Here is a 17789-nt window from a genome sequence, read left to right on the forward strand (position 1 = left end):
CCAGTGCCCCAGCGGGGGCGGTGGCAGGTGGACCAGCAGCGGCGGTTGAGGTAGAGGCTTGGGGAGTGGACACGGGGGCAGGTGGAGGAGGGGCAGTGGGAGCATCGCGAGGGGTCTCCCCCGCCGCGTCCCCCGCCATAATGAGAGCGGGGAGAGGGACAAACAGTGAGGGGAGGGGAAGGAGAGGAGGCAACCACCCCTCCCCGCTAGGCTGCAGGCAGGGGAGGAGGGTGCCAGAAAGGGAAGGCTAAAGGGGCATGGGGAGCAATCAAGGACCCTGGGGCGGGAGGGTGCAGGCCACCGACCCAGAGGGGAATTCCGGCTCCTCTAGTTGCACTAGGGGATCAGGGGGGCTAATAGCATAGGGTGGTTCAGTGAACGAGGGCAAACTCAAATCGGGGAAGGGCACAAGCGCATGGGAGGGGGCCTGGGTGCACGAAGGGAGGGACTAATCAGGGCTGGGGGATCACAGGGGCGGGGGGAAGTTGAGCCAGGAACGGGGCAGAGGGACCACGGGACTAGCTGCAGGGCTGGGGCAGGACAATCAGGGCCGCAGAGGGAAATGGGTGGGGCAGACAAATGTGGCAAAGGAGACGGGGCCCGGCCAAGGGGGTGGGGGGGTGCGCCCACGAGCACTTGTGCAAAAAGTCAATTGTAGCTGGCTGCTGCTGCAGGCCCAAACAATAGAAATAGGCGTGGCAAGCCAGGTGAGCAGCTCAGTCCCAGAGGCAGGAGGCCGAAGCAGAAGGGAAAACAGCCAGCGGGGGTGGTGGAGGGGGCAACGATGGTGGTGGGGGCGAAGGGGGACACGGATGGACCGGGGGGCAGGCTCCACGCCACACCTCCGGTGTCCCAACAGACACAGTCCAAACCCCCACCACAAGAGCACAGTTTGAAAAAATACTCAGTCCTCAAGTGCCCCCTCCACGGTGGTCTTCAGAGTCCCTATGTGGTCCTCCACCAGCAGGCAGCACTCTCCTCCTCCTCCTCCTTGGGGCTCCAGCAGCTCCCCAGTAGCAAACACAGCAGCTCCAGCAGCTCCAGGTGGTGGTCTGGTGGCCAGGCAGGAGGGACCCTGCTCAGAAGGTGGTGGCGGTGGCGGTGGCGTCCTCAGCAACAAGGACTGGAGCTGGGGTCCCTCACTCCCCACCTCTGGGGAGCAGGCCAGCAGCCCCCCACCCAAGGGGCCATAGGAGGAGTAACAGCAGCAACTGAGGTGGGGGGGCGAAATCTACAAGCCAGCCAGCAAGCAGATACCAGAGAAACAGAGTGGGTGGTGGTGTCTAGCCTGGCCAGGGGAGCAGCTAGAGCAGCAGCAGCAGCAGCAAGGGCCCAAGCAGGAACAGCAGCAGCAGCCCTCTCCCTCCTACCCTCTACAGCAGAGGAGTCAAAGGGAGATCTTCTGGCCACTGGAGAAAGAGTTTTCTGTTCCCTGAGTGACCAGAGCAGGGGCTGCACTAGAGTAATCAGGAACCTGCTAGAACCAATTAAGGCGACAGGCTGATTAGAACACCTGCAGCCAATCAAGGCAGGCTAATCAGGGCACCTGGGTTTAAAAAGGAGCTTGCTTCAGCTTGTGGGGAGCGTGTGAGGAGCTGGGAGCAAGAGGCGCAAGGAGCTGAGAGGGAGAGAGTGTGCTGCTGGAGGACTAAGGAGTACAAGCGTTATCAGACACCAGGAGGAAGGTCCTGTGGTGAGGATAAAGAAGGTGTTTGGAGGAGGCTATGGGGAAGTAGCCCAGGGAGTTGTAGCTTTCATTCAGCTATTACAGGAGGCACTATAGACAGCTGCAATCCATAGGGCCCTGGGCTGGAACCCGGAGTAGAGGGCGGGTCCGGGTTCCCCCCAAACCTCCCAACTCCTGATCAGACACAGGAGGAGTTGACCCAGGCTGTGGGTTCCACCAGAGGGGAAGATCACTGAGGTGAGCAAATCTGCCAATAAGTGTAGGACCCACCAAGGCAGAGGAGGGATTTTGTCACATATGAGGCACTCTAGTTCACCCACTTTATTATTTATACTTCTAGCATTGGTATATAAGCACTTGTCTCCCTTTGGCTGTCTGCCATTACACGATGTAATTGAATGGGACATTTATTTGACCCTTTCTGATCAGACCCTGCCTGTATTTTATCATTTTCCATCATCTTGTCCTCACTAGGACATAGAAAATCTCTATTAATAGATCCTCCCCTAAGGGATGTCTAAACCATGCGCTCCTCTGCACCTGTCGGCTTTCCTCCAGCCCTTAACATTAAAAACTCATAGAGCAGTTTTTAAACTAAGTACCAGCAATCTGGTTCAATTTTGGTTTAGGTGGAGCCCATCCTTCTTGTAAAGGCTCCCACTTTCTCAAAAGTTTCCTCAGTTCCTAATAAATCTAAACCCCTCCTCCCTGCACCATCGTCTCATCCACGCACTGAGACTCTGTAGTTCTGCCTATCTAACTGGCCCTGCGCGTGGAACTGGGAACATCTCAGAGAATGCTACCATGGAGGTCTTGGACTTCAATCTCTTACCTAGCAGCCTAAATTTGGCCTCCAGGACCTCTCTCCTATCCTTCCCTATGTCATTGGTACCCACATGTACCACGATCACCGACCCCTCCCTAGCACTACATATAAGTCTATCTAGATGTCTCGAGAGATCCGCAACCTTTGCACCAAGCAGGCAAGTCACCCTGCGGTTCTCCTGGTCATTGCAAACCCACTATGTTTCTAATAATTGAATTGCCTCTTTCTAATAGCTGCCTCCTGCAGAAAGGTTTCCTCAGTGCAAGAGGATACCACAACACCATCTGGAAGTGGGGTCCAAACTATGGGATTGTTTCCCTCTGCTCCAATTAGGCCTGGTCTACACTACGAGTTTATATCAAATTTAGCAGCGTTAAACCGCATTAACCCTGCACCCGTCCACACAATGAAGCCCTTTATAGCGATATAAAGGGCTCTTAATACCAGTATCTGTAATCCTCCCCGACAAGAGGAGTAGCGCTGAAATCGGTATTGCCATTTCAGATTAGGGTTAGTGTGGCCGCAATTCAATGGTATTGGCCTCCAGGTGCTATCCCACAATGCACCATTGTGACTGCTCTGGACAGCAATCTGAACTCGGATGCACTGGCCAGGTAGACAGGAAAAGCCCCGCAAACTTTTGAATTTCATTTCCTGTTTGCCCAACATGGAGAGCTGATCAGCACAGGTGACCACGCAGAGCTCATCAGCACAGGTAACCATGCAGTCTGAGAATCGAAAGAGAGCTCCAGCATGGACCGTACGGGAGGTACTGGATCTGATCGCTATATGGGGAGATGATTGCATGCTAGCAGAACTCTGTTCCAAAAGACGAAATGAAAAAACATTTGAAAAAATCTCCAAGGCCATGATGGAGAGAGGCCACACTAGGGACTCAGTACAGTGCCATGTGAAAGTTAAGGAGCTCAGACAAGCCTACCAGAAAACCAAAGAAGCAAACGGAAGGTCCGGGACAGGGCCGCAAACATGCCGCTTCTACGCTGAGCTGCATGCAATTCTAGGGGGGGCCGCCACCACTACCCCACCCCTGACCATGGATTCCAAGGTGTGGGTAATCTCAGCCATGCCTGAGGATTCTGCAGACGGGGAAGAGGAGGAGGAGGAAGAGGAGTATGAGCTTGAATGAGTGGAAGGACATGGTATCAAAGTACAGGAAAGATGCCAGTGAACGTGAGGACAGGAGAAATGAACGTGAGGACAGGAGGGACGCTCAAGATGAGAGGTGATGGCAGGAAGATCAGAGGAGGCATGATACAACGCTGGGGCTGCTGCATGATCAAACTGACATGCTCCGGCGTCTGGTGGAGCTTCAGGAATGGCAGCAGGATCACAGAGTGCCGCTGCAGCCCCTGTATAACCGCCCTCCCACCTCCTCAAGTTCCATAGCCTCCTCACCCAGACGTGTAAGAACGCGTGGGGGGAGGCTCCGTGCACCCGCCCACTCCACCCCAGTGGACAGTCCAACCAAAAGGCTGTCATTTTTTTGAACTTTTTTAGTGGCCTTTTCCTTCCCTCCTATCCTCCTCCCAAACCCCACCCGGGCTACCTTGTCAGTTCTCTCTCTCAATTAATAAAGAATACATGATTTTTAAATGATAGTGACTTTATTTCCTTAGAAAGCAAGCTGTAATCGAAGGGGGAGGGTGGGTTGCTTACAGGGAATGAGTCAATCAAGGGGGCGGGTTTTCATCAAGGAGAAACAAACACAACAGTCACACCGTACCCTGGCCAGTGATGAAACTGGTTTTCAAAGCTTCTCTGATGCGCACCGCTTCCTGGTGTGCTCTGGCTGTGCGTAATCAGCGGCCAGGTGATTTGCCTCAGCCTCCCACCCTGCCATAAAGATCTCCCTCTTACTCTCACAGAGATTGTTATTGCTGCTTGCTGTGTGCTCCACAATGGGGATATTGGTTCGGCTGAGGTCTGAGCGAGTCAGTAATGTGCGCCAGCGTCCCTTTAAACGTCCAAATGCACATTCTACCACATGTATTCTTTATTGATTGAGGGAGAGAACTGACAAGGCAGCTCCCCCTGTCGACTCCGCTACCGCTGTTCGCGCTGGTGGAGTTCCGGAGTCGACGGGAGCGCTTTCGGGGATCGATATATCGCATCTAGATGAGACGCGATATATCAATCCCCGAGAAATCGATCACTACCCGCCGATACGGCGGGTTGTCTAGACGTACCCATAGCCTTGTTAAGAAGCTCTCAGCCTTGCCTACCAGACTGCTAGGCTCAGCACACACACGGTCAGCACACGGTCCCCCAAACAAGCAGAGCACACAATATATTTCAGTCAAGCAGCAAGCACACCACATTTAGTGTTCATTTAGTTTTTGGGCCATATCTAGATTATCTTTAGTATCTTCCCCATCCACACTGCATAGCAGTCCGACTTCATCCTTTCTGACTCTATTTATATAATTTAAAAAACCTATTTATTTTAATTTTCTTGGCAAGAGCTAAGTTAGCAGTACTTTTTAGCAATTCTTACTTTGTTCCTTCATTTTCTAACCTGCAAGATGTTGCTTTTTCAATCCCTGTTTCCATTCCCTAGAGACTCTGCTTCCAATAACCTTTTTGATGTAGTTATTCACTCAGTTGGGTCTGGAGCCTTTCCCTACAATTTCCTCCCCCTTTCTTGCAATGTAAACTTCAGATAGTTTTGTACATATGACTTAAAGAAATTCTAAGCTTCCTCAACATTTAAGTCCTTGAACTCTTCAGTCTAATTGACTTCAACTAATTCCATTAATTTCCGTTTTGAAATAAAAAAACATGGATGATGACCTGTTTCGATTATCCTTACATTTAATTTAAACTAAATCAGCTCATGAACCTTGATCCAAGGTTATTCCCTAAAACCAGCTCTTCTATGATTTTCTCACTATTTAACAAAACCAAGTCTAAAATTTGGGGCTGTCAAGGGATTAAAAAAATTAATCACAATTAATCACACTGTCAAACAATAATAGAATACCATTTAAATATTTTTGGATGTTTTCTACACTTTCAAATATATTTATTTCAATTGTAACACAGAATACAAAGTGTATAGTGCTCACTTTATATTTTTGATTACATATATTTGCACTGTAAAAAAGAAATAGTATTTTTCAATTAACCTAATACACGTACTATAGTGTACTGTCATCTCTTCATCACGAAAGTTGAACTTACAAATGTAGAATTATGTATAAAAAATAACTGCGTTCAAAACTAAAACAATGTAAAACCTTAGAGCCTACAAGCCTACTTCTTTTTCAGCCAATCACTCAGACAAACAAGCTTGTTTACATTTGTGGGAGATAATGCTGCCCACTTCTTGTTTACAATGTCACCTGAAAGCGAGAACAGGCATTCGCATTGCAAGATATTTACATGTCAGATGTGCTAAAGATTCATATGTCCCTTCATGCTTCTGACCCCTGGATCTATAGTAGACCCCTAACACCATCCCACTGGATCCTCTTTTGCAGTCCTTCCCCAAAGTGATTTTGGCCCAAAATTTTGTTTTGTCCATATTACCATACTATAATTTCTTATTTCTTTACCGTTTACTGGAGGGAGATGCCTTTCATTTTTGTCTCCTCAAATATTGGGCAGACAGAAATAAAAGGGGACATTACCAGGAAGGAAAAAATAATTTGGATGGGAGAGAGGAGAAGGGCAAACATGTTCCCCCTTGTTGTCATCTTCCCACCTCATAATTGTGCCTAGAGAGACCTTTTTTTAGGGTCCTGAGTCAAATAAAATGCCAAATATACACTTTTTACAAAGATGTTCTGATGTTGCTACTTCCCAGCTTCCGACTCAACAGTGACACATGCTTATTTCTCAAAGTGGAGGATTTTTTCCAATAATTTTGAGTTCGGAGTGTATCAGTGAACAGTGATACAGTGTTAAGACCCTTCCCTTTGAGCAAAAGAACAGCTTTGATAATGTCTACATTTTTCTCTTCATTCCAAACACTGTTCATTCTACTGAATGCTCATTCAATTGGGCTGTTTGTAACACAGAATAAATTCTACTTGGTATAGCAATAGAGCTTCAAGAAACATTAAGAAACTAAACATTTTGATTGATTAAATGAAAAAGCGGGACATTTCAGGAGTCCTGAAAGGAGTTACTAGGATAATAGGGATATCATGTGAAAAAGCAGGAAGCAGGGTCACTTTGTGCATAAGGATTCCATTTATTTTTTCTACTGAAATTTTGTCATGTACAGCAGTACCCTGTGTATGTTACAGACTAGTTTTATTGCACAGATTCATACATTTTAAGAAAAGACTATTATGATAATCTAGTCTGACTGCATGCATAATACAGGTCACACAATTTCACCCAGTAATTCCTGTATCAAGCCCATAACTTCTAATTGAGCTAGAGCATATCTTTTAGAAAGGGACCAATCTTGATTTAAAGACTTCCAGTAATGAAGAATCTGCCACATCAATGTGTAAGTTGTTCCAATTGTTATAATGTTCTCAATTCAAAAAAGAGAAGATTGGAAAGGATTCAGAAAACTATAATAAAGATTTCATATTTGGAAAACCTGCCTTAAAGTGAGAGACAGAGCTTCTCAATCTATTTACTTTATCCAAGTGAAGGCTCAGAAGTGACTTGATCATGGTCTACATAAGGAAGAGATTTCAGACTGCTCTTGATCTAGCAGAAAAAGGAATAACAAGTTCCAGTGATTGGAAGTTGAAGCTAGACAATTTTGGACCAGAAATATGGCATTAATTTTTAATCCATGAGGACAATTAACCATTGGAATAATTTACCTAAGGAATATGATGGATTCTCCATCACTTTAGGTCTTTAAATGTACACCTTTATATAGATAAATCCTTTAAAGTGCATTCATAATTACTTTAGGTTTAAGAGTCAGGTTAAAAATTGTAATTACCTGGAACTACGCCATTTGTTGCTATTGCGCTCATTGAAATTGCAGTCAACATAGTCTGTGGAAAGACCATTATTAAAAATGTTTAATTTAACATAATAAAGTTATTTAAAAACTATAAAGGATGGACAAGCCCAGTGGTCTAGCAGGAATATGTTGGAAATTGGAAAATATCTGTACACCTTTGTGGCAACAGGGACTCAAGTTATATGCATTTTTTTCCTAACTGAGCTAATTGATTCCAAAGTCACTGAGCACTGAGTCTTAGACTGAACACCTGTTTAGTACATCTAGAAGTATGGGTCAGCTAAAAGCAAAGCCTTTGAATACATAACTGGGAAGAAGGGGAAACCTTGAGGACTTTCAATATTCAGCAGAAAACAACCCAAAGAAAATACTGTTCTAATTAAATAGCAATTAGTAACAAATGACCAATCATCATCATTACCGTTGTGTATCTTACTTCTAGCTCCATACTCCACAACGATTACATTTATGGACTTGAGCTACAAGTAAATCACAGTACTGCTAATAATTAAGTTTGAGTTTGATGTGAAATTTTGAAAAGTAATTCCTTCTTACACAAATTTAAATAAACAAACACAAAGGTTGCTCAAAGCGGGAGGATAAATCAAGAGAACAACAAATACTAAGGACTGATTTAATGAGAACCATGAAATACAATTTTAATTACTGAGTAAACAGCGCTAACATTAGTATTTTACAAACTTAAGACTGAATCCTGTTTTGACCAATTCAACTAGGAAAAGTAGTGCAGCTAGGCAAAAAATGGTTTCCCTGTTCTATGAAAGTTTTTTAAATTTCAAAATAAGTTTTCCATTCTGCATTGGGACAAAACTAAGACCTTTCCAACATCCCCAAAAAACAGTTTTCCAAAAAATCAGAGATACACCATATTAGCCCAGCCTAAAGTTAGGACGTATTCTAGTTCCTTTGTCTCCCAAATCTCATGTGCGTGCCATAATCACCCATATATAAAGCCAGTCTCTCTCTCTCTCTGGCCCAATGAATATTTAATTAGTTATACAAAGTGGAACAGTTCTAAAAGGAGAGATTAAGAGACACCAGTTCCAGAAAAACCCATAGCTTTGTGGTTATGAGACTCACATGGAATGTGGAAGTTGTAAGTTCAAGTCCCTGCTCTGAATAAGGACTTGAAGCTGGATCATCATCTTCTTCCCAGGTGAGTGGCCTCACCAGTGAATCATTGGCTATTCTGGAGTCTATCCATCTTTTTGACCAGAAAGTCCAACCTGGGAATCTAAGAAATACTTCCCAATCGAAGTTTTGCTTAATCTGATACCTTTTCATAAACATTTGTTTCAGTGAATTGCATTTTCTGACAATAAAACCATTTTGTCAGAAAATTCCTAACCAGCTCTAATAAGCAAAGAGACAGCAGTGTGTCCTATCAATCAAGCCAGGAATAGTGCGGGAGGGTTCACTTTGCTGCATCACTATGTAGGGTGCCCCTTGCATGCACCCCTATTGCCAGGTAGTACTTGCAACTGAATTTCAACATACACACTACTTAGTCTATACATAAATGAACATGCTAAAAGACATAGAAGGCAAGCTAGTATTTTAGCCCAGCTTAACTCCCACCTGTACTGCTCTTTGAACTCTATAAGAAAGTTCTGCCTGTTGCTTGTGCTGGGGGAGGAGGGGAAATGGGTCTGGCAGTAGCATAAAATAGGATTTAACCAGTGATAAATGTATAAGAAAATAGATATTAACTTACACAAGCACAGCACATGAACACAATGATGAAAGATTCAAGAACTCCCGATGTTCCAACGATCCATGTCAAACGTAGGAAAAGAATGACTCCTAAAATGTTTTGCAAGCAGGGAAGGTATACACCAATAAAAGTACCCATACGTGGAGCCTGAAACAAACAAAATATAAATTCCACCTAGAATATTTCTTCCCAAACAAAAGGCCAGGTATCTTAACACTTCATCCAGCAAACTCACAATGACTTGTAACAAAAAGTCTTTTTTTTGGTAAGGAGTGAGTGAAGACCTCAGGATTTCTAGTTTTATAGATAATAGCTAACACAGAATTTAAAAAAAAATAGAATACCTTTTGTGCACTAAGACAGTCTCTGTTAAGAATTAGGAGGAGACCCTAATGCAAGACAGATCATCCTACATCTGCCGGCCATGAGGTTTCTCACACCTTCCTCTGAAGCATCTGGTGTTGGCCTCTGTTTGAGGCAGGATGCTCAACCACAGATCTGATCCAATATGGCACATTTGTTAATATTTCCTTTATTTCATGTGTGATGCTCAGGGATCAAAATCAAGTCAGATGTTATAAATATAAATGACAGTTCTCTATTCAGGCCCCACCCTCAATCCCAATCTTTGTCTACATTTCTGTAGAAGTGCTCAGCTGTGAAGTAGTTAACCCAAAAGTACTGAGCACCTAACACATCCCACTGAGGCTTAAATCTTCTATTTTTTTAAAAATAAAACCATTGTCAATGTGTAACTCCAGTCACTCAGACTTGTTGACTATACCTTTGTTCTGTAGGCACAATGAGAGAACACTCCAGTGGTTTATACTTGGAAAGTTTTCTTCACTTCTATAAGGACTAAAACAACTAGATATTTGTTATTTGTTGTTTTTCTGGGGGGTTTTAATTAAATGAAAGCTTACATTCTATAGAAAATGATGACACCACTGTAAAGTACTGGTACTTCATATCACTGCATACCAGCCCAATTTGACTTCTCAGGCCTGGTCTACACTACGCGTTTAAACCAAATTTATCAGCATTAAACTGAATTAACCCTGCACCCGTCCACACAATGAGGCCCTTTTTATCGATATAAAGGGCTCTTTAAACCGATTTCTGTACTCCTCCCCGATGAGGGGAGTAGTGCTGAAATTGGTATTGCCATGTCGGATTAGAGTTAGTGTGGCCGCAATTTGACGGTATTGGCCTCCGGGCGGTATGCCACAGTGCACCATTGTGACCGCTCTGGAAAGCAATCTGAACTCGGATGCACTGGCCAGGTAGACAGGAAAAGCCCCACGAACTTTTGAATTTCATTTCCTGTTTGCCCTGCATGGAGCTCTGATTAGCATGGGTGGCCATGCAGTCCCAAATCCAAAAAGAGCTCCAGCATGGACCGTACGGGAGATACTGGATCTGATCGCTGTATGGGGAGACAAATCTGTTCTATCAGAGCTCCGTTACAGAAGACGAAATGACAAAGCATTTGAAAAAATCTCCAGGCTATGATAGACAGAGGCCACAGCAGGGACTCAGCACAGTGCTGCGTGACAAGCGTAACGGAAAGCCAAAGAATCAAATGGACGCTCATGGCGGGAGGGAGGACTCCAGCTATCCCACAGTCCCCGAAAAGCATTTGCATTCTTGGCTGAGCTCCCAATGCCTGAAGGGTCAAAAACATTTTCCTGGGTGTTTCAGGGTGTATGTCGTCAATTTACACCCTTCTCCCCCCGCCCCGAAAGAAATGGGGGGAAAATCGTTTCTCGCCTTTTTTCAATTTCACCATATGTCTACTGCATGCTGCTGGTAGACGGGGTGCTGCAGCGCTGAACACCAGCATCTCCTTCCCAGTGGCAGATGGTGCAAAATGACTGGTAGCTATTGTCATCATCAGCCCGTGAGTGCTCCTGGCTGGCCTCAGTGAGGTCGGCCGGGGGCACCTGGGTAAAAATGGGAATGACTCCCAGTCATTCCCGGCAGATGGTACAAAAGGCTTGGTAACCGTCCTCATCATAGCAGCTGGAGGCTGAGCTCCATCAGCCCCCCTGCCCCTTTCATGTCTAAAGAAGATTCTGTACTCCCTGGACTATCATAGTAGTGGGAGGCTGCACTCCTCTTCCCCCCACCCTTTAATGTCCTGCCTGGACTATAATAGCAGCTGGAGGCTGCCTCCCCCTCATTTTATCTCACTAAAAACTCAGTGTTTCTTATGCCTGCATTCTTTATTACTTCATCACACAAATGGGGGGACACTGCCACGGTAGCCCAGGAGGGTTGGGGGAGGAGGAAAGCAACGGGTGGGGTTGTTGCAGGGGCACCCCCTAGAATGGCATGCTGCTCATCATTTCTGCGGGATCTCTGGGGCTCTGACACGGAGCAGCTGTGCTTTCTGGTTCTCTAGTACACTTGCCCCATATTCTAGGCAGGACTGACTCTATTTTTAGACAAAACATAAAGAAGGGAATGACCCGGGGAGTCATTCCCATTTTTGTCCATGCGCCGCCAGCTGATCTCAGCGAGGCCAGCCGGGAGCACCCATGACAAGCAGCAGATGGTACAAAAGGATTGATAACCGTCATCGCCAATTTCCAAATGCAAAGGGTGCAAAATGACTGATAACCATCATCTCATCGCCAATTTACAATGGCATATGGTGCAATAGGAATGGTAACTGTCTCTGCTACCTTGCAAAGGCAAATGAATGCTGCTGTGTAGCACTGCAGTACCGCCTCTGTCAGCAGCATCCAGTACACATACGCTGACAGTGACAAAAGGCAAAACAGGCTCCATGGTTGCCATGCTATGGCGACTACCAGGGCAATCCAGGGAAAAAGGGCGTGAAATGATTGTCTGCCGTTGCTTTCACGGAGGAAGGATTGAGTGACGACATTTACCCAGAATCACCCGCGATACTGTTTTTGCCCCATCATGCATTGGGATCTCAACCCAGAATTCCAATGGGCGGGGGAGACTGCGGGAACTATGGGATAGCTACCCACAGTGCAATGCTCCGGAAATAAACGCTAGCCTCGGTACATGGACGCACACTGCCGAATTAATGTGCTTAGTGTGGCCGCGTGCACTCGACTTTATACAATCTGTTTTAAAAAACCCGTTTCTGTAAAATCGGAATAATCCCGTAGTGTAGACATACCCTCAATTAGGCTGCCTATTCTTTTGTTTGGTCTGGTAGATTAGATTGCCAAACACGGAATAGAGAAATAATTTAACTTGATATGAACAAGTCAGTGAGCCTTTATTTCTACTTTAAACACAGATATATTGTCTTTTTAAATAACATCTATCAAATAAAATCAGAGGAAATATGAATCTGTCAAAATCTTAGAATTCTAATTCCTTTCACTTTGACCCCAACACACACAATTGAACAGAGTGTAGCAAGAGAGCCAAGACAACTGACAACAAGAGAGAAGAGAGATCATATGCAACAATAAAGAAGGGGAGGGGGAATAGTTAGAGACCTCATGTTCACAACCCAAAAAGGTAAAAAAAAATCATAAATCATATGATTTTTAAAGTAATACATTTTAAAAGTAATTTTAAAAAATTCCAGAGTTAGCAAGAAATATATTGTGTAGTTGGTTTCTCAACATATGTATGAAAACCTTGTTTTATTCCTCTTTTATGTAACCCCCAACCTTGTATAGACATGGCTTGCATTGGTGCCACTCGCCTCAGCTTAGAATACATAAATGGACCTCTCTTTTGCCATGTCTACACTAGCGAGCTTACAGCGGCACAGCTGTACCAATGCAGCTGTGCTGCTATAAGATCGCTCATGTAGCCACGCTATGCCAGTGGGAGAGAGTTCTCCCATTGACATAATTAAACCACAAGTGGCACTAGCTATGTTGGTGGGAAAGTGTCTCCCACCAACATAGCGCTGTCCACACTGCTCTCTGTGAAACTTATGTCATACACACAGAGGGATGGTTTTTTTTCACATCCCTGCGCGACATAAGTTATACCAACAAAAGTGCTAGTGTAGACATAGCCTTTGTGTAATGCTGCTTCTAATCAGTTAACAAATGTTCCTCAAGGCAATATAAAGAGCCTAAGGTCTTGTCTACATTAAGGAATTTTTTTACCAGTATAGCTACATGAATTTAGTTACACTGATAGAAACCTAAGGTAGATGGGCTGCATTGTAAAAAGGTGTGGCTAACATTAGGGTAACTAAATTAAAGTACACTGGTATAAACCTGACCTAGCACTGATGTAGCCTGTTTACATTAATTGTTCACACTAGTCTAATTAAATCAATGTTGTTATACTAATGCAAAAATTCTGAATGTAGACAAAGCCTAACTCTCTCTCAGTTTCTCTCCCACCCCTCCACTTCCTCCAACCTCCATTGACCTTTCACGTGCCACTTCCACTGTGCACCTTCTTTCTTCCAGTCTTCCCACAACACATCTACTTACTCCTAGTTCCTACCAGCCAGCCTTTTTGAAGGGGCTTCCTTTTAAACTAGTCCCAGATGGTTCTAAATAGGCTTCAGGTGATCTGAGTAGCCTGTTTCCCTTGATTGCTTCTAATCAGTTCTTAATTGGTTCCAGGTGTCTTATGGAGTCTGCCTGACTTAATTGCTTCTAGCACCTTCCTGACTGCTCTGGTCCCTGCCCTGGTCACTCAGGAAACAGAAAACTATTCATCCAGTGTCCAGTGTGTTTTCCTTCTACCAGACTCCTGCACCCAACCAATCTGGGTCTGTCACAGAAGACAGAAATTAGAAATTAAAAAGCAATATATTACAGATGGGAAAAGATAGAAATTGATATAAATAAGAGGTTATATAATGCAAAAAATTGATATGGGAAGCTAAAGACACAAGGGAAAATCCATATTTAGTAAGATTAAGAACAATAAGGAGGATTTTTTAAAGTATATCAGGAACAAAAGAAACCATAGCAATGGCATAAGTCCATTACTAGATGGAGAAAGTAAAACTGTTGATGCAGAAAAGGCAAAAGTGTTCAATAAATATTTTTATTCTGTATTTGGAAAGAAGCAGGATGTTTTACTCGTATCAAATGAGGATGATGTTTTTTCTAGTCTATTAGTAACTAAGGAGGATGTTAAACAGCATCTACTAGGGATAGGCATTTTAAAATCAGTAGGCCCACATAAATTGCACACACGAGTCCTAAAATAGTTGGCTGAGATGATCTTAATTTTTAATAAATTATGGAATAACAGGGACATTCCATAAAACTGGAAGAGGGTTAATGTTGTGCCAATATTCAAAGGTGTCAACTGGGATGAGCTAGGTAGCTACAGGCCAGTTAGACTGGTATCAGTCCTAGGCAAGATAATGGAAAAGCTGATATGGGATTCAGCTGATAAGGAATTAAAGTATTGGAATATAATTAATGCCAGTCAATATTATTTTATGGAAAATAGGTCTTGTCAAATAACCTCATTTCATTCTTGGATGATATTTCAAGTTTGATTGATAAAGATAATTGCATGGGTGTAACATACTCAGACATTTGTAAGACATTTGTTTTAGTACAGCATGACATTCTGATAAAGAAGATATTAAATACACCTCTACCCCAGTATAACGCGACCCGATATAACACAAATTCAGATATAACGCAGTAAAGCAGTGCTCCGGGGGGGAGAGGGTGCGCACTCCGGTGGATCAAAGCAAGTTCGATATAACGCCTCCATGGATGGGTTCGGTGTTTGCATAGTGCCTAACAAAATGGGGCCCTGTCCTCTAGGCACTATTGCAGTACAAGTAAGTATTATTAATAATAATTACACACATAAAATGGCATTAAAAGAACATTATTGATGTTGCAAAGTCAAGCACTCAAAAAACCCAGAAATGTCAGAATTAAGGTTGCCTTAGCATTATATAGCACTTTACATATTCAAGTAGATTACACATTGACTGACATTAGTTGCAGCTGTGAATGCTCAGCACTTCTGCAAATCAGGCCTCAGGGTCTCAAGTTAGGACTCCAGAAAATGAGAAAAACAAAATTAGTAACCACCCAGGAAAAGTTTGGTTTAAGTAACTTGCCAAACATCTCATAGGAACTGTGGCAGAGGCAATTCCCCAGGGCATCTTTCAACTGTCTTAACCCTGAGATCATCCTTTCTCTTCCTTCAATCCTCTGCCTCATTCCCTACACACCTTCAAACTTCTTTAACAAATGAGGCAAGGGTCTTACAAACAACACCCTCCTTTACTATACAATCCTGATTCAGCCCTAAAACAGGTCCATTCTGTGCACGGAATGAGGCGGGGGGGCCTATGGAAAAAACAGTATGTTATCATGTAACTAAAGATTTTATCATAATGCAAATGCATACAGTGGGGCGGAATTAAGGTTCCACAGGCAACCTTAATTCTGTCATTTCCTAATTTTTGTGTGCTTGACTTTGCAACCTTAATAATGTTATTTTAATCGTTTAGAACTATAGCAATAGTATTAATAATATCAATAGTAGGTTGTCATCCTCTAAGTGGACCAGCACTAGAGGGGAGTGAGACACAGACTTTGCCTATAATTTTCACAGATATTTCCTGACAGCAGAAAAATTGTAAGACTCAGACATCTTAGGTTCCATTCTAGGCTCTGGATGGGAGTGAGGCTTTAGTGGTCACAGACCCTCCAAAAGCTTCATCACTTTTGCTTCAACCCCTCCAACCTGCCCCTGTGCTCTATCTTCCCCAGCCCTGACTCCTTGCCTACCCAGTCCCATTCTCTTTGCCTCCCGACTCCCAGTCTCCACTCTTCAGGCTGTGCTTCTCATCCCAGTTCCAGTCCCCCTCCCTCTGGGCTAGCTGTCTGAAACCTAAACCCCCAACTCTCCCCAGACCTATACCCAGTCCCAGTCTTCCCCTGCACCCAAGATCCTTTTCAGATCTTTCTCTCCTCCCCGCAACCATTTCCCCCTTCACTAATTCCTAGTCCCAGTCTCCCTCCTCCTCCAGCCCCTCATGCAATTTCAGTGTTTATCCATCAACCCTAGCCACATGGTTCCCAGTCATGCCCACATTTCTCTCATTGGCTCCCAGTCTTCTTGTCCAGCCATTCCCAGTATTTTCCCCATCCAGCTCCCAGTTCCAGTTTTTCTCCCCATCTTTCAGTCCCAGTCTCTGTGTCGTCTGGGTACTAACAGTGGGGTAACTAACAACACAGGAGAGACAGACTCTCTACTCTCAGTTCCAGTGCCTGGCCCCATGCTTGCCCAGAGCAGCTATGAGCAGCAATTAAGGGAATGTCCCTCTGAGCCACCTTAACCCTGAGTTGAAGCATCCTCAGTGGCTACGTAGGGATGGTACATAAACAGTCTGGTTACACGTAGAAACTGTGAGGAGATGAAGCATGCTTAGTGAGGTCAGAATCTTTGTAGATTTTAGCTGTTAAACACCAACACGTCTGTACTAAGCATGTGCAAACTGATATTTCAGAAGCTTATATCTTGGCCAAATATGTGAAGGTTTTTGGAGGAATGGCAAAAGGCATATGCTTGATACAAAGGCAACTCCACCTGCCAAATTTCAAGTCTTTGCTCCAAAGCATGGAGGTGGTTCAGAGAAAAGGTTGCCAGATTTTGTTTCAACAGTAACGAAACAACGTTCTCTGAAATGTTCTTTGAAATGCCTCAGTTTTGCTTGACACTTCCCTCCAAAAATAAGGGTCAGGCAGACACATCACATGGAAAAATTTAACCAAACAGCCAAATAATTAAGATTCACAGTCATAAGCAACTGAAAACAGGGTCTTATCATGGGAACCTTAATAATAGAGGGTATTACAATCCCCATTTATAATAAAAAAAAACTATTTAAAAATATAATTTATTGGGCTGTCGAGTGATTAAAAAAATTAATCACAATTAATTGCACTGTTAAACCACAATAGAATACCATTTATTTTAAATATTTTTGGATGTTTACTACATTTTCAAATATATTAATTTAAATTACAACACAGAATACAAAGTCTACAGTGCTCATTTTATATTTAATTTTTATTACAAATATTTGCACTGTAAAAAAACAAAAATATTGTATTTTTCAATTCACCTTATACAAGTACTGTAGTGCAATCTCTTTATCATGAAAGTTAAACTTACAAATGTAAAAAAAACCCTGCATTAAAAATAAAACAAAGTCCACTCAGTCCTACTCCTTGGGCAGCCAATCATGCAGACAAACAGGGTTGGTTAAAATTTGAAGGAAATAATGCTGCCTGCTTCTTGTTTACAATGTCACCTGAAAGTGAGAACAGTGTTCGCATGGCACTGTTGTAGCTGGCGTTGCAAGATAATGTGCCAGATGCACTAAAGATTCATATGTCCCTTCATGCTTCAACCACCATTCCAAAGGACTACTATAACATGAAATATATGCAGAATGCGGGTAAAACAGAGCAGGAGACATACAATTCTCCCCCAAGGAATACAGTCACAAATTTTTTTTTTTTTAACAAGGTTCATCAGCATGGAAGCATGTCCTCTGGAATGGTGGCCAAAGCATGAAGGGGAATACAAATGTTTAGCATATCTGGCATGTAAATACCTTGCAATGCCAGCT

The 17789-nt window shown here is 43.6% G+C and overlaps 1 protein-coding gene across 1 annotated transcript in view; it reads right to left on the minus strand.

Annotated features, from left to right (window-relative positions):
• The window catches only part of SLC12A7 (solute carrier family 12 member 7), a 324493-nt gene that overhangs the window by 162445 nt on the left and 144259 nt on the right, over window positions 1–17789 (minus strand). Inside the window, exons 4-5 of the mRNA XM_045005934.1 lie at window positions 9206–9352; window positions 7447–7501 (exon numbers count right to left, since the gene is read on the minus strand). Of these exons, the coding sequence (XP_044861869.1) occupies window positions 7447–7501; window positions 9206–9352 (202 nt within the window). The remainder of the gene's footprint in view (window positions 1–7446; window positions 7502–9205; window positions 9353–17789) is intronic.

This window comes from Mauremys mutica, chromosome 2 (assembly GCF_020497125.1).
Source record: "Mauremys mutica isolate MM-2020 ecotype Southern chromosome 2, ASM2049712v1, whole genome shotgun sequence".
Lineage (NCBI taxonomy): Eukaryota > Metazoa > Chordata > Testudines > Geoemydidae > Mauremys > Mauremys mutica.